Source organism: Strix uralensis, chromosome 2 (assembly GCF_047716275.1).
Source record: "Strix uralensis isolate ZFMK-TIS-50842 chromosome 2, bStrUra1, whole genome shotgun sequence".
Classification (NCBI taxonomy): Eukaryota; Metazoa; Chordata; class Aves; order Strigiformes; family Strigidae; genus Strix; species Strix uralensis.
The window spans coordinates 131658922-131685033 of record NC_133973.1 but is presented as its reverse complement, the minus strand read 5'-3'; the positions used below and the strand labels follow the sequence as shown (position 1 = coordinate 131685033).

The 26112-nt window shown below is 39.8% G+C and overlaps 1 protein-coding gene across 12 annotated transcripts in view; it reads left to right on the top strand.

The window, feature by feature from the left end:
- DLG2 (discs large MAGUK scaffold protein 2) overlaps positions 1-26112 on the top strand; it is a 1055297-nt gene that overhangs the window by 141156 nt on the left and 888029 nt on the right. For 10 of the 12 annotated variants that reach the window (XM_074860344.1, XM_074860343.1, XM_074860342.1 and 7 more), the window contains one exon: positions 10002-10100. In XM_074860344.1, coding sequence (XP_074716445.1) covers positions 10002-10100 — 99 coding nt within the window. Of the gene's footprint in view, positions 1-10001; positions 10101-17523; positions 17725-26112 lie in introns of those variants that run through there. The other 2 variants (XM_074860360.1, XM_074860358.1) reach the window with 1 other exon arrangement.

Genomic DNA, 26112 nt, shown 5'->3' with positions numbered 1-26112 from the left:
CGCATGACATTTGTCACAAAGTAAATTGTCTGGCAACTCCATGGAGCCTCAACCTTCTGCAAATATTTAGGGAATGTTTGTTTTCCCTTTCACTTTACATCATTGTCTGTTTATTAACATTTAGGGAGCGTGATGACATATTCTGCAGTTTAATGACCTGAGTCATTCCACTTAACTTACCTTTTGAGCCCTTTTCCTTTTTTATATATCAGTGCAAAGAATTTTGCAATGCTCTGTAGGAGTGAAGCTGAATGAAGAGAAATGGCACTGTGTTTTGCCAAAGGTTTTGTTTAGCTGCAGTATTTTTGCATGTCAGCATGAGTATATATGATTGTGTAGCTCAGCAGCCATGACTTAGCAAGGCAGCCTGCCACTGTAATGACAGCCGCTGCTTACTTCCTCCCCCTGTGGCTCTGGCTGAAACAAATACTCTTGTATACCAAGGTTTAGGATGCTTCAAGCAAAACTATCTCAAGAAGTAAAAGTCGTTACAATATTCCCCAGGGTTCTGATTTCATGTTTTTTGTTGTGGTTTTTTTTGTGTGTTTTTTTTTTTTTTTTTTTTCCTTTTCTTGCCTTTAATACTAGCTTTATATCCTTGCATTAGTGTAAAACAGCTTTGGTCTTCCTAAGTATCACTTTATGACGTATCAGTCCTTTTCTCAAAATGGGACTGGTTTTATTACTGCTATTGAGTAGATTGACTTAAATTCACCATTTCTGGCAAGAGCGGGCACAAAATTTCATCTCAAATGAAATGTGGGTAGTTTCCTCCTCTGTAATTTCTCTGGAGGTGTGTGTAAATAGGGAAAGACGTGTGTGGGCCAGTGGTGGAGACAGGAGACTAGATTCTATTCTTGGATTTGCTATGGACCTGCAGTGCATCATAACATAAATCAGAATTCAATCACATTATCTGAGTGACTTCTTATTTAAATGTATTTCCTACAAGGTTATCATGCAGTACCTAGCGCTGTTGGGTTTTTCTCCTATTTAGAGTTGTTATAATTATTTTTTTCTTTTTTTCTTACTCTAACATATTACATGTAATTTTTATAATAAGGAATAATATGATCAGAAACAAAAAGAGAGGTGCTTGTCATAGTGAAAATATACTGCTAGAGCTTGTCCTAAATTGTGTGTGGTAACACACATGCACACTCTTATTCTGAGAACTGAGAGGGATACAGTCCTCTGAAAGCAATTGTCGTAGCTCTCCTGACTGAAGTAGAGGCTATTATAGTTAGCAGTAAATGAAGAGCTGCCCCAAAGGCCAAAGCAGTCCATGGGAGCCACTACACTAGTTCTTTTCCATCAAAAACTCTAACCTTACATGCATAAATGCCCTATTATCTCTAATCTGAAGTCACTCCACGCCAGCTGCATGGAACAATGGTTACCGAGCAGTTCCTCATCTTGCACCTTAATATAATTGTTATTAATTAATACAGTCTCTCTCATTATGGTTGTTATGGGGAACCAGATAAAAATGCAACATCAGCAGTTAGGTAACTGCAATTTAATTGAAATGGGTTCATTTGCGGGGGTGCAGATCTGGGAAGGGTGAACGGGCAAGAGCAGGCTCCACTATGCTGCACAGCTAGCTGGAGGTAGGGAGGAGAAAGGCCACCCTCAGCCCCTCTGTTCCTCCCATCATGATACCATTTGATTGCCTTGATTTGTAAAAAGATTTGAGGCAACTCCTTGGAGGCCCCAAGAGTTTAGGAATCAGTTCTGCTCCTGGATAAAAGTGAAGTCTAGCTCATCACGTGCTACACCAGTGTGTGTGAAATGTGGAAACTGCTCTGTAATATCCTCCTGGCTTGGAGAGCACTGCAGTGATTTACTTAAATGTTTTGCATCTCTGCAGCAACGTTTGCTGCCACTGCCGCCTTAAATCTACTATAGCTACGCACCTTTCTGAAGAGTCTAGTGCTCATTTAATTTATTTCTGGTTTTTAGGGGAAAATGCACTAACTGGAGACTGTTACTGTGTAGGTCTCCTGTTAAGATCTTGACCTCAAGCCATATGACTAGTGTCCTAAGGGGGACCACTGAAGTAGCAGTTTGAGCTAAAGGGCTCTACATATCCCTGGGATTTTTGGCACACCCAGCACTGAGGCCTGGAACTGGTAGTGCAATTCCCACACTGTGCTGTGAACATCTTTGGAGGGAAAGTATATTGGTTTCAAAAAGAATTAAATGTGAAAAGAACAATTAAACAATATTGTGTTATTGTAGCAACCAAAGCAGCTGGGCTTTTTTTGTTGTTGTTTTTTTAAAAAAAAGCCACACTGATGCAATAAAAAATGACACAAGAGAATAAATGTATCGAGTTGTTATGGCAACTGAAATATGTAGGTTGGAATTTATGTATCCAGAACTTCTATGTAAGTAAAATAAACATTATCCTTTCTAATTAAAATATCATGCAAATATTATTTATTTAAAAATTATTAGTCATGTTTTCTGTTACAATTAATGACTTTCTGTTTTCTGTTTCCAAGTGTTTGCATTTGCTTCCAGCTGTGGTCTGCTTGTATTTTCAGGGCAAGATTGTGATTTCACTAATATGGGCTTAAATGTGGAGGGACTCCACTGCAGCTAATGAATAAAATGTATGCAGATGGGCACAACTGGAATCAAACCATGTGCTTTAACGTGTTACTCTTACTGTAGCTGACCTCTCTGCTTGGAGGGGCTTTTGGCAGGTGTCATCACTCCATGCTTGAAGGGACCTCCTTGCCACCACAGCACCCTGTCTTTCCCCCCAGCTTGACACAGTGCACATGGAGCTCCAGAGTCTGTTTCTGCATACATCCTGCCCTTTTCAGCTGTAAATTTAGCTTCCAAGATGTTGTATGATAGCCAATTCTAAATGAGCATCCATTAATTATGTTCAGCATTTTAATTTTTCTTGTCCTTTTCCCCCAGCCTTCAGGAGAATTCAGTAATAGCTTCTGCTTTATTTGAAAGAAATAGATCTTTAATATACCAAATTACTCTTCATATTTCATCTTCTTTATGTGCAGCAAAGTGCAGACTGGTGACTGAAAGGTAGGAAATGGGAAGAATGATCATCAGGATCTGACTGAATCCCAGTGAGCTGAGGGAAATGCATTTATTTGTTTAAAGTTTTCATCTCATTCATTCTGATGTTCAGTGGTGTCTGAATTTGCCCTACAGCATTTGGTAACACTGCAGAGAATGTTTTGGAAAATAGTCTGTCAGGGTAAGAACTCAGCCATACCTAAGTTAATTGTCTCCATTTCTTATGTGGATAGCTGCCTGGCAGGCAGCTACAGCAAGGGTGGGTCTTTGCCTGAAAACTGTAGCCAATCTGTCCAGTCTCATGTTTTGAGTCTCATGCTCATGCCTCTGAACGGTGAATCATTTATCTCTTAATCCTTGCAGCAGGGTTCATCTTTGAAATGCTCTTTTTGCTCAGTTTTCCTCTTTACCACGTGCAGCAGGGCAGCAGATCCTTCCAACCATCAGTATTTGGTGTGCCAGGTCTGAGCAGGGGAGAGACTGTACCCGAGCAACAGCCCTTGAAGGACTTGTGTTTTCAAGGACTCTGGTTGCTGCACAGTGCCATGGTCCCTCCCCACTGCAGGAACCATCACACTTGGCAGAGTCCACCACTGTGTGACCTTAGTGACCCTCTGCTCCCTGGAAAAGGAGGCACAATGAGTGCCTTGGTTTGCACCCCAGCTTGAAAATAAAGCTCTGCACAGGTGACACTGGAGATGGAGACTGGATCAGCAAGATGAAGCTCCTGGGTGTGTCTTCTGGTCAGTCACAAGGCTTGAGTTTGTTGTGCCAACAGACTCCAGCCAGCTTCATCTGAACTCTGTCTGGGAGGAGAAAAACTGAAGCATAAACTAGTGTCTCCTCCCTGCCTGAATTTCTTGCTTGAAAGTCAGTTGTCTTGCCCCAGACCAGAGTCACAATGCACTGGATAATTGTGTGATATAGATAATCGGGTTTGAGTATAGGCTTTGTGTTAGCCCAGCCAAAGCAACTACTGAGTAACTGGTAGCTTGAGTGACAGCTTTTAGATGGGTGGTCAAATCTGTGTTGGGGACGAGCAAATGCAAAGTTCACTAGTGTCATTCTGACATCCAGAAACACTCTGAGAGCAAGACTTGCTTTTGGGAGGGTGGAGCAGCATTAAATCAGATCCTGACCTTTCTGAAACACAAGCCCACAGCCACGTAATTGTTCCTGAGCTCTAACACCCTTTTAAGTCTGTCATAAAATCTTCTGAAAGGTTGAATCCATATTAGCTAAAGTGGAATCATAAAAATCCTAGGGTAAAATAAATATTATTGTGATATTTATGCTAACTTCTAAATACAATAATTTTTTTTAAAAATTCAAACACTTGTGCGATTTGTACAGTAGAATCCATGCCCAAATATATATTTTGCTTTCCTCCATTCACATTTACTGGTCAGATTGGGAAGACTGGTGCAAAAAGAACTGTGGTGACATTCTTACAGGGCATAGCTATGAGACCTTGTAGCAATCTGTAAAATCACCCTGACTTGATACAGCTGCAAAGACTGAGCAAGTGCGATGTGATGTGGGGCAAACCTTGATGTCTTCAAACAATGAACCAGAAACCCTAACGTGGAAATAGAAACAAAATCCTTTCTGACGGCTAAATCATTCGACTGGGGATACTGAACTATGCTTTTCTAAAGGGCTTCAGAAACACTTAATTAGGCACCTTCTTTTTTAAAGGATTTTGTGGACAAGAAGAGAGATCTGCTACATTATTTCAGGACTGGAATTTAGGCCCAGCTGAGACGAATGAAACTCTGCCTGGCTTCTGTGGGATTATATTTCTGATTTTAGCTTCTAGCATGGCCTGCTCTGGGATTGTCTGAGTTTTCAGTCATCTGTGATATCGGTGAAAGTTAATTCCTGCCAAAAAATTTGCTGAATGACATTTCTTCCTGTAATAAGGACTATAAGAGGCATAGAAATAGGACTAGCAGGGTACAGAAAGAAGAAAACACATCTTATGGTTTCTAGGCTTATTTCTTTGCATGGCACTGCACAAAAAACTCTTCAAGTCCCCAGCGATGCTTTGACCCTCACAGACTGTCCAAGATGTACAACTCTTTTTTTTTTTTTTTTTTTTTTTTTTGTAGTTCAAGACTCTCAGTAGTAGGAGCCAAAACTGAGATGCTCACAATACATTTAGGAGAGCTGTCAGCTCTGCCTAGGTACAGCAGAAAGGTGCAGCCCTTGGTGGATGGATCACAGACACAGAAGGTGTTCTTGCTGTTGCTGGCATGTTGTAAAGGTTGAACTTGACTTGAGTCCAGTTTTAGTTCACACATGGCTTGAGCAGAGTGCAAGTGGGGTTGGCTGTACCCTGGCGCAGAGGTGTGCTGTGTTCTTTGCTAGCAGCAGTACCCAGTTCAGCTCAGGTTGCTTCCTATTTCAGCATAGCTGCTAAATGAATTAATTTACATCAGTGTCCTGTAAAATGGGTAATTCCAGCATATATCATGTTGCATTTTACTTCCCCCCTGTAGCTTTTTAAATAGTCTAATGATTTTTTTAAAAATGCTTACATTCAAAAAAGTTAATTAAATAAAAGCAGTATCTCTCAGCAGTGTATGTTCCTGGGAGCATTTGATTACCAAGATGACAGATTTCTTGACAGATATTGGCATCCAAAAGTTAACAGATCACTGTTTTTTATACCTTTCTGCTCTTAATGTAAATCATTTGGGGCAAGCTGCCATTTATCTACAGGATCTCATGGGACTGCAGCAGAGCTACCAATTCGTGAAACAGAACCCCAAAAGAGGTCTCAGATCGGCTTCTGTTTTGAATTTCTCTCTCTAAAAGCACACAGGAGAGCATTCCCTAAACTGCTGGCTGTAGGAGAAGGTGCATTAGCTCTAACCCTAAGGCAGTTGCAGATTTATTTAGGCTCATGGGCTGTAGCTCCCCCATGCTCCCACCGGCACTCCTGGTCCCTTTGCAAAACTGATCAGCATTTTCTAGCCACGAAGGGGTATATGTGCCCTAGAAAATATACCATACAGGGTTGTGTGTAAATAAATTCAAAGTCCTGGCAGCAACATCCACAAGCATGGAAGAGCAGAATAATGTTTGCATGTATGTTTTTTATTTTTAAATATTTTTTATATTGCCAGTGTTGGGCCTCACTCCAAGAAGTAAATGTGGTAACTGTTGTGGATGGTTACAAGTACCTCCTATTGATATATTAGGTATAAATTCTGGAGCCGTACGATAGACTGGAGAATTCACCCACTGTTGCAGGATTTGGCTGCTGTAGGAAGGCCTCCTGTAGGAACCCTTGGAAACCCCATATGCCATAATTGCCTGCTCCCTCTGGCTGGTTGCTGGCTCAGACATGAACTGGAACATGCTGCCTGCTGAAAGTGGAACCAGTGACAAGTCTTTCATAATTCAAAACTGTGTACTTTGGCAAAAAATAATCAGCAAGAATTTTGTTGATGCTTGACTGTGACAATTGTGCGTGTCCTAATAAGCTACCAGAAAGATGTGTTATAAGCACAGAAGGGCTTTTCTGAGCACTGTTAAAATGAGATAAAATTAACAAGGTATCTAATGTGATTACTATTTTATTAATAAACATTTAAATAATGCTCTAAGTTTGCACAATGAGAGAGACATTGCCCTGAAGAGATTATGGTCTAAAGAGTCCCTGTTAATTAAAATCTAAATAGATTATCATTAATTATACACAAAATTGGAAGATCACTTTTAGTGTGATCTATGATTCTCATGGTTACTACCCATGTGAACAAAGTTACCAAATGAAGTTTTAATCTGCTTTTGCAACATTTGCTTGTAAAACCTCTTCTCTTTATCTGACCAACTTGAAGAGCATAAAATAATATTTTCTTCTGTGAAGAGGAAGACAGAGTTGTTCCAACTACCAGCCTTCTAGATACAGGGGTCTGATAAAAAGTGTAGACTTTTGTCAGTAGTTTTAATTCAAACTTGAAGTAATTATTTCCAGAACCTTCTGCAAGGATGTATGAGCATGGTGCATGTGCTCCACTGCATTCGTACTGTGTGACCCTGGGGCTGCCAGTTCTGCTACTCATGGTGACCTGAATGGATCGGGAATAATGAGGTGTTGCTAAAATCCTCCTTTTGCATGAGCAGGCAGCTTTTGTATATAAAGTGTACAAATAATTTTAGACACCGTAAAGGAAGGATTGTATGTAATCAAGAATAAGAAAAGACTCATATCCAAGAACACTAGTTTTTAATAAATCTGTCACAATGCGCAGCAAGTGTCCTTTTTTGCCTCTTGCATTATAGAGTCCTGTTTATTTCATAACACAAAGTTAAATGACTATTGGTTTTCAGATGGATTGTTAATGTATACTTTGTTCAAGTTTGGGAACCATATATTATTCTGCTAATGCTTATTGAACCTTAATACCCTGGAACAGAGAGGTGTTCCAGATACATTTACTTCTACTTGGTCTGTTTGTACACTCCTTATGTCCTTGATTTGCTACTCTTCACAATTAATCTGTGACCCATTTCCCTAAGGAAAACAATTGGAACGTTTCATAGCAACTTATGGCATTGTTTTATGTTCTTTCAAAATTTTTGAGTCAGCTAATGGTGAAAAATTTGAGGGAAAAAAAGTATGTAATATATAAACAAACTAGAGTTCCTTATTCAGTTTTGCAGCTGCACTCATTTGATAAATGCTACCATACAGTCATAGTTTCTGCTGAAAATTGTCAAACCGCTTTTGAGAAGCTGCAGAAGCTTAGCTCCTTTAGGACCCAGGGAGAGTTTGGTCTTGATTAGAGCAAATAAATAATATATTGATTTACATAGTTTATATTGTTGCCTGTAAATAATAACAATGGAAAACACTTATGTCATGTATTCAAAGAAAGCAAAGACAAAATGAAAATTTGTATCCATGCTTTTTAGCTCCTTGTAAAACCAATTTTCCCTTCCTGAAAGAAACACTTAGGGAGTTGCTTGGATTTTCTGTAGGCTCTGAGGAAGATCATAGAATCACAGAATCATAGAATGGTTTGGGTTGGAAGGGACCTTAGAGATCATCTAGTTCCAACCCCGCTGCCACGGGCAGGGACACCTTCCACTAGCCCAGGTTGCCCAAAGCCCCGTCCAACCTGGCCTTGAACCATTCCAGGGAGGGGGCAGCCACAGCTTCTCTGGGCAACCTGTGCCAGTGTCTCACCACCCTCACAGTAAAGAATTTCTTCCTTATATCTAATATAAATCTACCCTCTTTCAGTTTAAAACCGTTACCCCTCATCCTATCCCTACACCCCCTGATAAAGAGTCCCTCCCCATCTTTCCTGTAGACCCCCTTTAAGTACTGGAAGGCTGCTCTAAGATCTCTCTGGAGCCCCAGCTCTCTCAGCCTGTCCTCACAGGGGAGGTGCTCCAGCCCCCTGATCATCTTTGTGGCCTCCTCTGAATGTAGTGAGATGCAAGACCTGGGTTCAGTTCCTTGCTGTCCTGCATAGTTTTGGCTTGGTTGCCTTGCTATCTCTTCGTCCCTTCCAGGTTACAAATGGGGGATATGCAACATCATTTGGTGACAAGAAACAAGGCAAAGGAATGCATGGTTCTCTGTGACAGCAAGCGTGTTAAGCTAAAACTCTAGAGAGGACATGCATGGAGTCCTGTGTGCGCAGCCCCATGTAGTGCTGAGCTGCTGGGCCTGATCCAGCATTTAAACACATTCTTTACCAGAGCAAAAGGCTAATGCCATTGGTTCCAGTGAAGTTAAAAGCACGTGTCTAAGTAGTTGCCTGGATTGGGGCCAGCATTCAGTCATTTGCTGGATGGTGCCCTAAATAAACAATCTAGTATCAGAGGAGAAAACATTTGAACATGTGGATGTGATTTGGCTGTTTCTGTGGCACTGGTTTGTTGTTTTCTAAGTTGTGCTGGCAATGGTTGGTCTGTTTAAAATGCTAACAATTTCTTGCCTATTGTGTTAAAATTGACTGCACTTCTGGTGCGCAGGCTAAAAAAGGATGGGTCTAAATCACTCATGGTGTCTGTGATGCTCAGTGCTGACAGATACAAGACACTGTACTCTGAATTCACTCTGCTTTCCTGTTCATGCTCTTGCAAAGTGCCCAGAAGTTTTGTGAAATCCGAGTTAGTGGCAGTCATCATGTTTCATTCAAAGGCTAACTCTTCAAGCACATTTTTGCAGGGCAGAGCGTTGTAAACAGAGATGTCATTTATAATATTTATTGTCTTAATGCAAAATTTACAATAATGTGTTAGATTTCCAGCAAGAAAATTGAAAAAACAAATATAGCCTTTTACTATATCTTCTATTAAAGATATTTGAAAAAATACTATGTGTTTTATGAGGGTTTTCTGTAAGCAATATAAGATTAAAATCTGTGTAAATGAAAGAAAGGTAACAAAAAAGGCATTTGAATTTAAAAGATTTGCAAATATGGCTAATACACAAGCATGAAACCTTTTCAAAAATATGTCATTTAGGAGAATGTAGTGAATTAGAAGTGAGAAATCAGGCCAGGTAATTCAGTTGCTTCTGTAAGAAGATCTTTTCCTGCAGCTACTGCGGATGAGAACCCCATTACTGTCCGCAGGCCTTTTTGGCAGGGCACTGATTTCCTTCCTTATCTCTATGTTCTGATGCTGAGAGCTGCAGAGCACCTTGAATGCCTTCTGAAGTCAGCTAGAGATTATGATAAGAATCATCTTGTAGATTTAGCCTACTAAGACTTTTACAGACTTCCATGAGGGCTATAAGATTAAACCCAGAAATTTTTGCATGACAAAACACTGAGGTGAAAATCTTATGTATGATCCACCCGATATTTATCTGAATTCAGGCTACCCTTTTGTACATGCATGCTAATCTTTACATTTAAGTGTAATAGAATTATAATGCACATATCTCAGCTGCTTTATTTAATTTTTTCCCCCCTCTTTAGTCTGCAGCTTCCAATGGATCAGAAGGATCTGGACAATGTGGTGAACACAATAAGGAGAATCAGACTTTTGAAAATTATGTGGTAGACATGAAGACAAAGGTATGGTCCACTCTTTTGTGATGGAGAAAGAAATCATTATTTAGTCAAGTTTTGCTGGAGGTGAAATGTGTAGAATATATTGAATTTGAGCTCCTGCAGTCATTTTTTTGCTGCTTAATGACTGCATGTACATTACCACATTCAAATGAAGTTTATGGCTGCAATTTATTGCTGTATGTTACTAGCCCTGTGCATTTTCTGCTGTTCTAGTCAGGATTTACTTTTTATTTTTATGTAAAAATGTTATTAATATCGATGATGGTTCTACAGGTTTGCTGATCTCAAGGTGGTTTCACTTCAGTGTATTTTTGAAGTCTGAGGTGTTGCACAGTTAGTAAATTTTATTCAAGGTGTTTTCAGTCTCCCAGTGTGCATTGTAGTTTATTTTTTGTCTGGAGTCAGTATGGAAGTATATGAATGTCAGCAAAATTATGATTTTTCTATGGGCAGTCTAATGATACCTACCATAAAACTACACTGAATAGTACACGAAGCAATATGACTTCATGGCTGTGGCAAGGGGGTATGTTACACTTCTCTTTCTAACAGTCTCGCTGCTTGCAGTGGTGAAGTTATAAGTGTTTCATTATAGTATCTCCGTTATTTTCATAGGTTCACAACTTGGCTGGAACAATTCTCTTGGGCTTAGATATTATTATGTAGACTTTCAGCCTTGAAGTCATTGTGTATTTTTTCTTTTCTATGTGAAAGAAAATTATTAAGTTTTCTTTTAATGTTAGCAAGCTGGAAATATGATGAAAAGGAAACAGACATTAACTGAGTTGGCATGCTTATGTGATACCTTGTAGTCTTCAGCGAAAGTTTTTCCTAACAGTGGAAACTTGCAGATTATTCTTCTTGTCTAAGGCTTTTCCATGGGCTTTGTTTACCTTTCTAGATCAATTTCTGTGTTCGTTAACTTTTCAAGATCTAAAGAACTAATTGTCTAGCATGACTTTCTGAGTTTCTTGTGTTCCTGTATTCAGTTGATCAGAGAAACTTTTGTACCATATAGGACCATGGTGCTACTTGAGAGTTGGAATACAAGAACATATATACTCATTGAAATTAGTCTCTATATTTCTGGAAGAAATTATTTCACCAAAGCAAGGAATTATCGGAAGCTTGATATATACCCTAAATACATTGTGTTCGTGAGGATGTTGTAGAAATCATGGGATGTAGTGGGTCCCAGCCCAATTTCACAACATTTCCAGTATGAATGCCCAGCTGAACAATGCACCATCTTCCCTACTCAGAGTTATGATACGGTGAACTCCTGGACTCAATGTATCTCCACCAGCAGTTCTATGTACTATATTTTCATGCTGTTTGTAGCTCTCCAGCACAAGGTGTACATGACAGTAAACTCCAAAAACTGTCAATTTCATTGTCAAACTCTTAAGATGTTCAGAGCTCTGAGTGGTATTTTCTTCACTTCCCAGTACAATGGGATAGCAGATAGCAGATGTTTTGTTTTCATTTCCTGGAACTTGTGGCTTAGTGTGTCAATTCATTTGAAAGAGTAATTTTGTCTGATTTCTTTTTCAAGTGACTGTGCTTGAGTGTCAGTGGCACGCTGCTATGACAGTGACACATAGCTATTTAGGACTGGCTACATGTTTAAACATATGCACCAGAGCTTTTCAGTTGCTGATGATCAATTGGTTGTTAGATTTACTTCCCCAGGCAGAATGCTCAGGAATTAAAATGAACTCTTCATTCACTATGGATCTTGAGAGCGGAGAGCCACTTCAGGACATACTGCCCTTGAGTACTGTGTGTTTCTATTGCAGAGCATCCCAGCCCACATAAAGCCAGTGGATCATTTGTAACTGAAGCACTTCTGTTTTATTCTGAATAAGGGATTCTGTGGGAAGCAAGAGAAAACAATTATGGCTTTGTATGGGAAATAATAGATACATAAAGCATTAGGCGTAAGTTTTAAATTAATGAAGGTTGCAGAGCTTTCAAAAGGCTAGCTTCTCCAAGGCCCTTCAGAGCTGTAGGATGGCTCAAGGACCTTTCCCCATCCTCTGCTCCACACCCTATGATTATGAATGTGTGTTTCCTACAACCCTACAAATCATACTCTGTTCCCAGTTTGCCTCACTGTAGACCCCTAAGCTGGTGAATTTGTGGGAATGAGACTACTAGAGAGGTTGCACTGTCTTCATCTTTGGACATTTTCAAGACCAGACTGGAAAACTGCCTGAATAACTTGATCATACCTTGCTGCTGAACCTCCTTTGAGCAGGAGGTTGGAATGAAGACATCCTCAGGTCCTTTCCATTGTCACTTATCCTGTGATCCTTTGATTACACTGACTCCTGGAGAGGAAGGGCAGCAACCACCCTGCTGTCCCACTGAGCACCCTTGAAGGCAAATGACTTTACACACCACCGGCTGCATCAGCCAAGGGCCAGGTATTACAATAAGGCCCTCAGCAAGCAGGGCCAGTGAAGTGCAGGTTGTCTGTTAAAAAACCCCAAAATACCTTTTTTTCTTGCTTTTGAGTGCTAAGGCAGTGCTTAGTTAAAGTGGTGTGAACACCCATGTATTGAATAAAAGGGTGGTAAGCTGGGCGTGTACTTGGGACAGGAAGAGAGGGAATCCCCTCCACAGCTGTGAAGCAGAAATCAAAATTTTCTGTGGCTGTTGAGCCTGGGTCCATCGTGGCCACTTGGGGGCAGAGTCCTTGTGATGAAGGATTGGAGTTGCTTGTCCAGCCTTCACTTTTCCCTGCGCCCATTTTACCATCTCCCTGCAAGGCTCAGAGTGGCGAGGTCTGTGCTTCCCTACTGAAAAGCAAATTGTATTTTTCCTTTTCATTGAGGAAGCTACCGGCCAGAGTAATTGGTCAAGGACTCCAACACTGATTGTGCTAAATAGCAATGAAACTTGCCATGCATGGGAGAAGGGAATGATTCTTGTTATAGACTCTGCTTGAGGCTCTCATGGGCCTGAGGCCAGTTGCAGGACTGCTGCTGTTAGGGTTGCTGCAGTCAGGAGGGGCAGAATTGCTAATTTGTTGATCTTTAAATTAACACCAGCACTCATGGGCTTCTGATTCAGCCTGGGAACTGCATTAAATTTCTTAGTGACTAAGGTATACAGAACTTCACGCCTTCTGAAATTTGTATTAACTTTTCTTCCTGACTGAAGCAGAATTTATTCTGACAATTCATCTGTAATATAACTCCTAACTACATATCCAGGATCTGTGAGATAGGTAGTTTCTCTTTTTTTTTTTTTTTTTTTTTTTTTTTTGGTGTAGCACAAACCAGTCCTAATAATGAGGTTGTCTCATGAGATTTTCCCTTCTAGCATATAATTAGCATATAACTTGTATCCTGGTGTTAACCAACTAACCAATTGTGATGCACAACAACCTAGCTGCACTCAAGTGGTATAAATGAGATCTGACTATAAAGACATAAGTTCATGACTACACCAGTTGCCCTCTTGGAAGAGACATAATCAGGAAAGTATTTGTAGCTTGTTTGGGTGCAATATAGGACCTGAAAAGAAGAAAGAGTATATAACCCCATGTGAAAGACTGGCAATTTAATGCCATCATCAAGTACTCTATAGTACACAATTTAAGATACATTAGGAGTAAATAAATCTTTCTCCACATTTGTAAGAGGATGTGTGTGTTTATGCGTTCTCTGTGTAGGTGCATAGAGCTCTAAATAGTCACTGGCTAAATTTTCCAAGATGCTGACGTTACTAATGCTGTGTTTCTTACTGTCTACTCCAAAACTTTGAGACCTAGTACTCTTGTTTTTCTTAATTTCTACTGAGAAATTTAATTAGAGATAATAATGAAGCCAGTTTTGCTTTTTTTTAAAGAATCAGTTTCTCTTTACAATTTTTGCTCTGTAATAGTTGGGTTTCAAAAGAATTTAAGAAATGTTTAAAAAGGTGTGTCATAAAAGATTTTAAAAAGTCAGAGAATCTCTGTTGTTCCTAGGTTTTACAGAAGCTTGCTTTTGCAAATACTCAGTTCAGCTGGATGTTACAGGCTTTGGTTCTAAATATAATGGCCTAATTAAGCTCTATGCTTTGGTTATCCAAGTGGAAGTACCTGGATACAGTGAAGATTTTAATGCCAGAAAGGAGCATTAAATTGTCCAGCCTAAATTACTGCATTATACAGAACATCACATTTCACTCACTCACCTCATATTGTTTGTTTGTGTATGACTTAAAAATAGACACCTTGGTAAAATTAGAGGAGAAGGAAGCAGTCACCTGGGTAAGTGATTTTCACATCGTGGTCCTCAGAGCCACTGGTATCTCAGTGGGAAATAGTTGTTATTCTTCCTGTATTAAGGCTTCCCAACAGTCAGAGCTCATCACAGAGGTTATTTTTGACCATCTAAATCAACTACGAGCAACTATAAACCATCTCTTTTCACCCCAGATGGCTGCTTCTCAATTTGTTTGGTTTTTGGGTCAAGTCTTTCTATAGTAGATTTCAATCATGATCATATGTACAGATAACATGAAGGCTGGAAGAGCACAGGAAAAAATAGAACTAAGCAGCAATATGACCTGCAGAAATTAGAGCAGAAAGAGGTGTTGCTAATGAAGGGTAAAGTGGTGCCAAGGATTTGAAAATCTTATACTTGGGGAGAAAAAGTGAATGGAAAAAGTACCTGGTTGGAGGAAGAAAATGAAGCAGCTCAGCCTCTTTTTTGTGTTTGGGATGGGTAGTTAATGAAAATGAGGAACTGTATCCTTGGGAGAAACACTGGACATCCATTGATAGTCATCTGTTCCCATACTGCGACCCTGACTTTGTTGAGTCATTGATAGATGTGTGTTAGAAGGTATGACCAGGAGCTCTGGCAACCAAAATGAGCCCATGGAAGGATGGAGCTGGGGTCTGTGTCCCCAAAAGCATGGGTCTCTTCTGTCTGGGGCTACAGGAGATGCTGAGGGTAAAACGTAGGTGGCAGCATTTCAGGGACGATACTGCTCAACGATGCACTAAGCTTGGGTAGCACATGTGCAAATCCTGCTCTGTTAAATGCTCATTGTTGCGTTTTATGGAAGGAGGTGACACTCAAAAATTGGAGGAGATCAGGAGGAAACTTTTAGGTACACTGATGGAGCCTGATTTTCCCAGATACACACGAGTCATGCTGTTCACATACGAAAGGGTTCAAACCCTCTGTTTTCCATATAAACTGTACATGGGATCATGAATTCACTGGGACAAGCTCACAGAAGTAGAGTTACTTGCAAGTAGAAACATTTACTGTTCATGCACTTGGAGACCAATTTCAAAATATATCCCCATATGCCAGTTTCCAGTATGATATGAAATTTTACAGCCAAGTCATTAGGTAATTATATGTATGGAAATATTTCACACCTTACTAGATCAGCTTGAATCTACCAATTGGAAGAGAACAAACTGTTGGATGCTTTACATCTAAGTGTTAAAATATCTCCTGTTTTAAGAGTTGACTGAATTCCCTTTTATCCTTTCATGCTTAGAGCACAAGCATGGCTTAGGTTAGACCATTTTAATGGGATAATTTTTTTTAAGGAGATGGTTAATTGGTTCATATTTCAAGGATGTTTGAAAGTTCCCTGTTTCATATAATCTACAGTTGTCTTGTCTGACTGTTTGGCTACTGGACTAAACCTCAGTAGGGAGAAAACTTGCAAGTTCCAGTGCAGCCTGTAAACACAAATCAAGTTTGTTTTGTGCACATGTGGTTGCTCAGAGTGAGTTAAAGTTTTAGACACAGTTGCAAGTGCGTTGGAGACTTTCTCTTTAAGATGTTATATCCACCAAGACTTTAATAGTTGGGGGAGGGTTGGTTGCTCCCTGACCACATATCTGATTCACTATGGATTTTGTAACTTTGGTAGCAGTGACCTCATTTTGGCAAAATAATGTGTGTCATTTACTGAGCCTCTTGCTGCTTTAGCAATCACAAGAATATTAAGGTTATAACCTGAGTAATTTATGGAAGAGAGATGACTCTTAAATATCCTTTTATTTTCTTGGAAAGGCTTATTTTATTGAAAACACATTTCAGCTCTGAGTGAGAATGAGAGATCCTCAGCAAAGCACCCAGGGGGAATTGTGCTGTCCAGTGTGTTGAAAAGGTGAATTGTAATGTATGGGTGTCTAGACGTTTCCTCTTGTTGCTGTCAACAGTCCAGTTGGCTGTATTTTTTTTTCCAGTGAATAGGAGCATTGATTTTCCTCTCTCTTTGGCCAGAGCTTTCATTTTACATATCTTTCCCCTTCTGTGTCTCTTTCTCTCTCCCTCCCTCTTTCTTCTCTCTCTCTCTCTTCCTCTATCTGTAAGAGAGGGAAGACTTTAAGAGCTGACAGCGAGCTTTCTAACTCAGAATGATTCATGTAAGACACCTGAAAGGCAAGCTCTGCACCAGCATCACTGCAAGAAAGGTAGGGCTTTGGGGGCTAAGCAGTCTGTAAAACTGAGCAAAGCATACAGAACATGAGATAAATGGATTAAGTCTGTGGATCTGTCAAAGATGCAAAAAGTTTGGAAGAGAACTTAGGGAGTTTTTAAGCTCTGTTGTTTGGGGTACTTTCTTTTAATTAAAACTCTGATTTATTTTTAATAAGTGTGAAAAAAAGGTGCCCCTCTGTAGCTTTCAATAATGTATATAATGTGGGGTTTTCTTTCCGTGGATGGTAAACTATAATTATACCACTTTTGTGCTTCACAGACCTGCGTGCACGTGTAAATATGCAATTCCCTTTTTGTTCCCCTGACTGATTATTTTCTGTTATACTTTCTGAAAGTTCGCCTTATCCAGCTGTTATTTATATTCACTTCCTGAATCTGAATCTGACCTAGTAATTCTGAGTGATTGTAGATGTGACGCATGAGCTCTCGCACACACCTTAATGTTTCAATCATGCACTTCAAGCAATATGTGTTTGTAGGAATCATGCTCTTAATAAAAACCCTTACAACCCAAAGCAGTTGTTTTGGCAGAGAAGTGACAGCACTTTGATAGATGGGCCTGATAGTTGTGTGTGTTGTGCTTGCTCGGAGTTAGTAGGAAAGAGGAGGGAGAGAGTGAGCGAGAGGGGGGAGAAAAAAAAAAGACAGGGAAGGAGAGAGCGAGAGGGAGAGAGATTGAGAGAGAGAGAGAGAGAGAGAGACTTGGCAAAGGAAATCTTATGGGTATACTGAAACAGCAGATCAGAATTGTGAAACCAGAGCCAGGGCTGAAATGTGATGCTTTTGCTCTTTTGTGCTTGTTGTGGTTCTCATCTTCCCATTTAGAAGGCTGCATACCATTCAACAGAATATTTTGATCACAGATTGAACAATGCAGCAATCAAGCCTGATAAGCCACCTGGAAGTTTTGCTTGAGACGATTTCTAGTGGGTTTTCTGATCCCTGTGAGCATCATGACTGCCTTTAGCATTGTGGAGGAGGACTCGAGTTTCTTATGAGGGCCCCACTTGGAAAAGCAGGCTGTGCAGATTCAAGCCTCCGGTTCTGTTCATGCTGTTCAAAAGCCTTTCCTCACCCTTGCTGATTTGTTTTTATGATTTACATACACTCCTGTGGAGATTTACAGAATGGATTGTCTGTGCATTGTCACGACCAAGGTAGGACTGGAAACATTGCTGTTATGTGTACATATTTCTCTGCTATTTTTCTGTTCCTGTAATTAAATAGATTGAGCATGTACTGTGTCAGGTTGCAAGATAAAGTGATAAATAAGCTTTGCTTCAGTGAGCATTTTGTTCTCTTTTTCTGTAGATTATGCAGTTTGTTTCTATATCACTTCCTAGATGATATGTAATTTACTTATTTTTACTACCAAAAGGAAAATGATTTAATATTTTATCTTAGCCTATGCTTGTGTCTATTAATATCTCTAGCTACTAGAGCACTTTCAGAATACATGGTATAATGCACATATTTTATCAGCTTATCAGTTTATTCTGTATAAAGAATAAAAAAAAAAAGGGGGGGGCATTATATGGGTCCTAGGAATTTAAAGAGGCCAATCAGATGTAGTTTAGATAGTCATGATGTTTCTGATTGGAGAGATATGAGTTTCTTGTGGCTTATTGTGGCTTTTGGGGGGAGAAGCATAGCTTACTTTGCATCTCTAGGCCTGAGGTCCTAGATGCCCTGGTCCCCATTCAGCACTCTTATACTGATGTTAGATCTAACCTGACTGTTTTGGAATGGTCCTTCTAAATAATTCCTTCCAAACGTGATTCTAAACAATTTTTTATCCGCAATAACGGTGGCAGGCTAGGGACTATAGGCTTAAGGACGCTTCCCAACTTAAAGATCTAGGGTAGGGATAAGCTGAATGATTCTTTGAGATGTCCCCAAACTTAGCAAACTAATTAATATTAAATAACAGGGAGATAATCAGAGAACTCCCTTACTGTTGTGACAGGGCAGGCAGCTCACCGCATGTTTGTAACCGCATTTGCACATGGTGATAGTATTTATAAGGAGCAGTTACCAGGGGAAGTCCAGACATTGGGGTTCAGCACAGTTGCTTCTTGTTCAGGTTTATTTTTGATGAATTTCATAATTTCCATAGGACTTGCAAAATGCCTGGGATAGCCAGAACACCTGAAGACTGCGTAAATGATAAGGCAAGCCAATGGTTAGCACTGCTGTCATCATTGCTGTTATTTTTTGTGTCATGGCCATGCAAAATAGGGACCCCAATCCGTGACACAGTGAAGGGCAGGAGGAGAGACCCCGAACACCCATGGGCAGCAACAAGGGGTGCTAGGTGGCCGCCACAGAGAGCAGGGAGCATGGTGGAGCCGTGGAAACAGATGCGAGCTGTCATTCCCATCTTGTCAGTGCAGAAAACCATATGGGAAAAGAACAGGAGGTGAATGAAGCGTACACTCCTTCTGTGGCCTCATTCACCTCCTGTTCTTTCCAGGTCCTTCTGGCTCCCACAAGCCATGCTGGATCTGAGAGTACATCCTCAACCTGCCCTGAAGCAGAGCGGAGGCGCCCACGGGTGCCCATTGACGCAATACCAGTGAAAAGTGCTCAGCGGTGGTGGTGCAGCACTGCTGAACAAAGCTCGATGCAGGATCATGCTAAACATCCAATTTATACTCCCACATGTTGCTCTTCAATTGAAAATAAGCTGGAAGGTTGAAAAAAAGAGCTGTGATTAGCCCTACTTCTGTGTGTCCAGTGGTGCAGTGGGGACCTGCAATCCCAACGATCCTTAGCCTTGAGAGTTTGGCAAGGATGTGTGTAGTAACTGGAGTTGGGACAGGGGAATAAGTCTACTTTTAAGATGGTATAATTGGGAGAAGAACGTGGCCCAGTGCCTTTTTAATATATATCAAGAGATACCACTTTATTTATTTTATGAATTGGTGATGAAAGTTTCCACTGAACATTTTCTCAGGGCCTTACGGGCATTAACAAATGTAGACTCACCGTCATCTCACTACTGCTGCTGCTCTGAGCAGGGCTCCCAACTCCATCTACACACAATATTTTTCCTCCCAGCTTTTCTGCCTCTTGAATCCGCCACTAAATGATTGAAATGATCTGAAAGTCAAGCATACGAGCCTCAAATATTCAACTCCAGATATTTAGTCTTTGCTGCCAACTTTGATGTTGGAATGAGATAGGATTGTGAATTGTAGGTGACCTGCTATTTGGATGCCTGTGGGAACACCATATTAACATATGTAATTGAGCTGAATAATGGCAAAAATCTAGTTTCGGAACACTTTCATATTGCAAAGGCTTGAAGCCAAATAAATTACAGTTGATGTTCTCATCTAGTTTGGTGCCATATTTAAATAGCTGCATCAGTGACATTATATCGTATTGATCCATAATCTGCTCTTACGTGCTTTATTGTGCATTGGACTAACTCTACTTCCTTTAAACCTACAAAATTTTTATGGCATCAGTTTATGCCAATTTTCAGCAATATAAGAAGAGCAGACCTTTTTCAGAACATTTGAGATTTTTTAAAAATTCATTTCAATAAGCATGACTTCTACAGCGCAACAGTATGGTCATTTTTGGCCTCAGATCTGTTAATTACCCTTATTTGAATATCCATTTGTCTGATTTGTGCAAATAATTGACATTCTCATTCTTGTAAAAGTGGATCTTAATGTCAAGAGGGAGTAAATACATCAGTTTTATTCTCCAGATCTTATAAATAATAAAAAGGGAGAAAAAGATGATTTAAACTGCAAAAGATGAACACTGTTCAAAAAGTTGACATTTTTAACACATGATCATTAAATTTAGTCTGGAATGTTCAGTATTTCCAATCTATAGAAAATGACATAAATGTTGTGGTGGAGTGAATATGCCCTTGTAGATTATGTACGATGTTCTAAATATCCTGCTTTGAACTCTATATGATGAAGGACGCCATCTAATAAAATTAATTTCTGATGTACCTTGCCAAATCTTAAATCCTACTGACATTATTTTTTCAGCCAAAGTGTAAGAGATATTTAAGATAGAATTAAGATATTAATTTGTACAAATTCTTCCTCTTCTTTTTTATTTCCTTCATGTTTCCATGCATTTCTGAACACAGGACTTAGAAAATACCGAATCAGTCAAGGAGGACTTCTTATGGTCTCCTAGTTTATTTTAATTGATCGTGTTCCCAGCATAGCTTCTTTCTTTCACTGTCCCATAAAGCATGTTATTTTGTGACATTATTTTATCATTAGGAAGAAATCAGTATAAATAAAAGCTTAGGTCAAGATTCCATCCCAGTGGGAGCACCAGGAGTTTTTGAGAAGGAAGAACATTCCCACTGTGCCTCCCAACAGTCAGAGGCAATATGCTGTCCTCTCCTCTAACTATCAGCTCTCCTTCCATCCCTCTGCCTTTTACAGAATTATGAATACAACAGGAGCTGCCGCTGGTGAAAAAGAAAATAGATAGCTCTATGTTGCCCTACAAGATTCACTAAAACAGGGGCTGCTTCACTGAAACTCCCAGTTCTTGGTGTCAGGTGGCTTAGAAAAGATGATCAGCTTTCCCTGGAAAAAAAACCAAAAAGCTTTCTGGTTGTTGTTGCTACAAAGGAGAGCTCAGAAGTGCAAACTCTAAACATCTAAAACCCAAAAGGCGAATCAAGGAAAATCAAAACGTATTTTTCTTTTTTAAATCTCATGATTTCAAGGTGTCAGATTCAGGCTTTTTGATACTTGCAGCTGGCAATCACAGCAGGGAAAAAAAAAAGACAATTGAATAATACCACAAGTGGCCATCCAGTCCTCTGTCACAAGCAGAGCTAGCTAAAGACCTTCTCCTAGGATAGAGATTTTAAAACTTCCTGGACAATCCAGTCTAATGTTTTATTATCCTTAACATTAGTAATGGCCCTAAGAAGTGTCAATGTTGGTTGCCACTGATGTCACCTCTTGTTTTGTTTGGGAGCTGTATTTTGAGTTTTGCTTAAAATCCCAGATGCTATCACCTGAAAGCTTCTGTGTTTTAAGAAGAGCTTGCAAAGTGTACGTATAGACTAGACACCAAATAAAATAATCCCAATGTATTCACAAAACCTAAACCACTAGCTGTTTGCTGCCTGAATCCCAAGTTCACAGCACTGAGCACTGGCAGCAGTAGGGTTCCTGTGACCCAGAGCTGTGTCCTCCAGCTTGTAAACTGGAGAACTGGCCACCTTCAGACCCAGGGAGAATGCCCAGCTTGAACTGGTTGGTTTTGTTAGCTACAAAAATAAATTTCCATCATCAAAATGTTGAAAATTCTGCAAAAATTATTCTTTCTTAGAGGTTCTTGTTGCCAGCTTTCACTTAACTCTGTAGTGGTTTAAGCCAGATCACTCACTACACAGGTTCCATTCTTAAATCAAGTGTCACTGACCTCTGTGGGAAAATATGATTATTCATGTGAATGAAAAAAGATCTTGTACATTTGGGGTTTTTATTTTAGAGTTAATGACTCAGTTCATTTCTGCTAGTGAAGAAGCTTGGGGTTTTGTTTTTAGTTTTTTCGGTTTTTTTAAATTCTGTGTTAGTCTAGTTTGGTAAATTAACAGTATGTCTTCATGGCTGTCCATCTAGCATCTTTTCTAACGATTTAGTTCAAGTGTTTAAAAGAATGAAATAAAGATGGAAGGAAAAAACTCTTTTGCAATGGTGCTGGGAAGCAGGGTGATATGCTTGTTTATGTTGTTAATCCATACCAAGGTTGAATGTGTACAATTCTGACTGGAAAAGTTGCCAGGAACCAGCAACATCTGTCTATCTTATTTTCTTCTGCTCATCCGGCAATGTATTTGTAACAGGGACCACCAAAGTATGTACTTAAGGGAAAACTCTGACACATGTGTGAGCAGAAGTCTCAATATGCACAATGGTCATGGAAAATAAGAAGCTATTGTGGTCAAGTACGGGACCAACATCTGGCTTAGAGACCCTGGGTATGGTATGACTCTTCTGTAGGTCTCTCCTGATCCACACTCTCATCACTCCACTTTGCAGCATGAATTTAAGAGTAAAGCAGAGAAGATCTATAAAATTGACCCCTTGTCTTTTTGTCAGAATTAGCTTTCCTTTCTCCATAGTTCCAACATGGAAGACAAGTCAAAATTCAGAGCTCATCCACTTCAATAGCATCTATGTGAATCTGAGTGAGGAGCTGCTGTGACTTGGTTAGTTGAGTTTGAAACAACCAGTCTACATTAAGTATGTCATTATAAATCCCTGTTGATAGTGCGCCACGCTTGGGAAAGATAGGGGCAGGTCTTGTATCCCTCATTCAGCATTTAGCCAGCACAATTGACTCCCACTGCCAACCCAGTTGATTTAAAGGTTGTTTTTAGAACTTGGCTGAAGAACTGAAAAATGTGAAGGTGGCACTACTGGAGGGACCTCACTCTTCCAACCTTTCTAATTTAGAACAGCAGCAAAACCAGTCCCAAGATGTTCCCAGAAGGACAGAATGGTAAATCAGAGCAGGTCATCTGCTGGAGGTGGAGAGCAGGTCCACACACTATATGCCAGCTGCTGGTCTTGCTTTGCAGAGGTGAATCCACTATGAGGACCTTTGGTTATGGTGGTCTGATGCCAATGCAAATAGCTAAAACTTACAACATTTATTTATGTTGAAATGCTTTTGTAATAGACCTTACTGTTTCATGCCCTCTGCCCCCCCCCCCCCCCCCCCCATTATATTGTGTTAATCTGAAAAAACTCTATGAGTTTTAAAAAGGTATATACTTCAAGAATGACATTCAATTTGTTTTGTGGGACTCCCTACAAGATCAGCTATATATGTCCAAGAAGCTGTAAAGTCAGTCCCAAAATTAGGAAATGATAAAGCTAGGTATAAATAATGAGGTTGAACCAGTGCCTCAGGTGTTGTAGACTAGTAAAATCTTACCAAAACCAGCAGAGCTGTAAAGAGCTACATGAGGATCTGATTTAAATTTTGCTGGATATGAAACAAGAAAATAACCACATTTCTACGTGCCCGCATATTGTTAATTGTGCTAAATAGATCTGGGCAACATTTGTTGTTTTTTCTTTGCAAGACTTCAGGCTTTGAATCATTGCAGTTTGAAATCATAAACTGGGTAGCTAAGTTTTTTGTGCTGAATTTCCTGGCTATAACTAACTCAAAACAAAGGAAACATAATGATTTTCCCCCCAGAGATTCACATTTAGCTAAAATCAAAATCTTTTTCTATAGTCATTATTAGGTGCTGATGAACACTTCAAACTGTGGTGTTTTCCTGCCAGACCCTAAAAGTGTAATAGTGCTGAATCCATGCAATTTACATGTAATTTAGTAAACTCTATTCTGAAGTGGTACTTGAGGACAGCTTTGATGACTATGGGTTGGCTGCTGGCTAAACTGCACAGTCTTAGAAGAGCAGGAAGATCCTTTTCATTGATTACCATTTATCTTAGCTGGAGAACATACTCATAGATGTCTGACAGATGGGGAGTGTATCTGAGTATTTATTTCAAATCTTTATTTACCAAAGTTAAATTTTGGAACAGTTATTGTAAGCCTCTAGCTTTTGGATTTCAAACATTATGAATGTAAACTGATGAGACACGTGTTGTCTTTTCTAGAAAAAAAAAATCATTTTGGGGGGGGAGTCTCAAGAAAATTACACAGAACAAACCAATGTGCATTGCATATGTAATGTCTTGTAATTATATCTTGTCAAAAGCTCAACTTTTTTCTCCTTTATTCTTTAGAAATATGGTAATTGTCCCTTTTCCCTTGTAGTTAATTATAAATTTCAGGAAGAATTAAGTCTGTTAAATCTCTTCTTCCCCCTCTTCTCCCTCCCTTGGTCTCTATGGCAGCAGCAGGAATGGAAGGGAATTTCTTTGATCTTCATTTCTGAGTGACATTTCGTTTCTTCTGAGCATTGACCTTGTTTAGTGCAACTGAAATTTTCGGTAGATTTCATTAGATTATAATTTGCTGATTTTAGGAAGATGTCTTTATTGTGATTGGTTTTAACTCTGAAAGGAGAAGGGTGATTTGTTTCATAAATCTTTGAGCAGCTCTATAAACTGAGAAAAGAAAATGTTCAATTAACTGCTCGGGCAGATATGGTTAGGGCTTAATCCTACTGCACAGCAGTGGAGAGCTGCAGATGTAAGGGAAGGTGGAAGATACTGAGCAAGAAAAAGAAAACAAGAGCGCCTTATCCTGACTCAGTTAATGATAGTGCTGTCTAATGATAGCAAGCTATACACCCTTAGCAGGTCCCTCCTCTAGTATTTGGAGGGCCTGGGTGAAGGTGGGAAGATCATTTCCTAGTGCCACAGTGAGCTGCATTTTTATGCATTTCACACAGCTGGAGCTGACCGAATGGATTCTTTGCGATGTCCAATAGGCCACTAAAAGCAGAAAAGATGTGTCTCCTGGCATGCATCCTCAACATAAACATGCATTTCTTTTGTGTTTTAATCTGTTTGCTACTACCATGCAAATTTCCTTCTGTCTCCCTTCACCTGATGCAAGACTTCTGAAAAATGAGAGGATGTGTCCAGTCAAGGAGAAGGGAATAGTTATTTATGAGTGAATCATTACTTCAGGGGTATGGCCTAGTATATGATTATATTTTACCCAGTCTGAGGCCTCTAGTTGAGATCTACAATTTTCATTTCTCCAGAAATCAATCACCCGCATCAGAGAAGATAATTTGCAAGGATATGTAGGAGTAGCTAAGTATGTTCCACTGGGTTTGACTTCAGCCGACTCTTTTGCTACTGGAGACCTCACTCAAGGACCTATATATAATTTGCAAGTCATATTCTTGGCTGTTCTAGTGGATACAAATGGAATCTCACCTGTGACTGCTTTTGACTCTGATCACCAATGTCTTCTCTGAGAAAGAATATTAAGTCAGATCTTAAAGAGTGCTGCAGTTCAGTGAGCACTGAACCTTTAGCAGATAAAATATTCCTAGATATCCTCTCTGGATTTTTTTACATCTTCCTGCAGAGCTAAGATCTGCTTCCAAAAATATCTCCAGCCACAGACACATTAGGCAATATTTGGCCGTCCAAACTGGGTATTGATGATATATATGTAATCTCTCCCTGCCTATGAGAAAGTGGCAATAAGCTATACGTACTTGCTCTGAAAGTCCTCCAAATACCCTTAGCAGTCACAATGGTTGATCACACAACACAAAAGAGGAATTCTTTGAAATCTTACCCAGAGCTTGCTGATGTGCAACTGTATCTGTCCCCTGAAACCTCTCATGCAGCGCCACAAAGCTCTCACCTTCCAATTCAATATTCAATGTGCAATATTTCCCACTGCAGTATTGCAGTGGGCACTGATGCTATCACTCTGCATTGTAGTCATGTATCTGCAAGACACAGTTTACTGATGTTTCTAACCAGTGCTAATAGCAGTGAGTTATTTCAACACCTGACTGAGAAAAGCATGTAGGAAAGGAGCTTGCTTAAAGACTGTATGCTAGGAGGTAGATGTGCAAAGACTCTGAA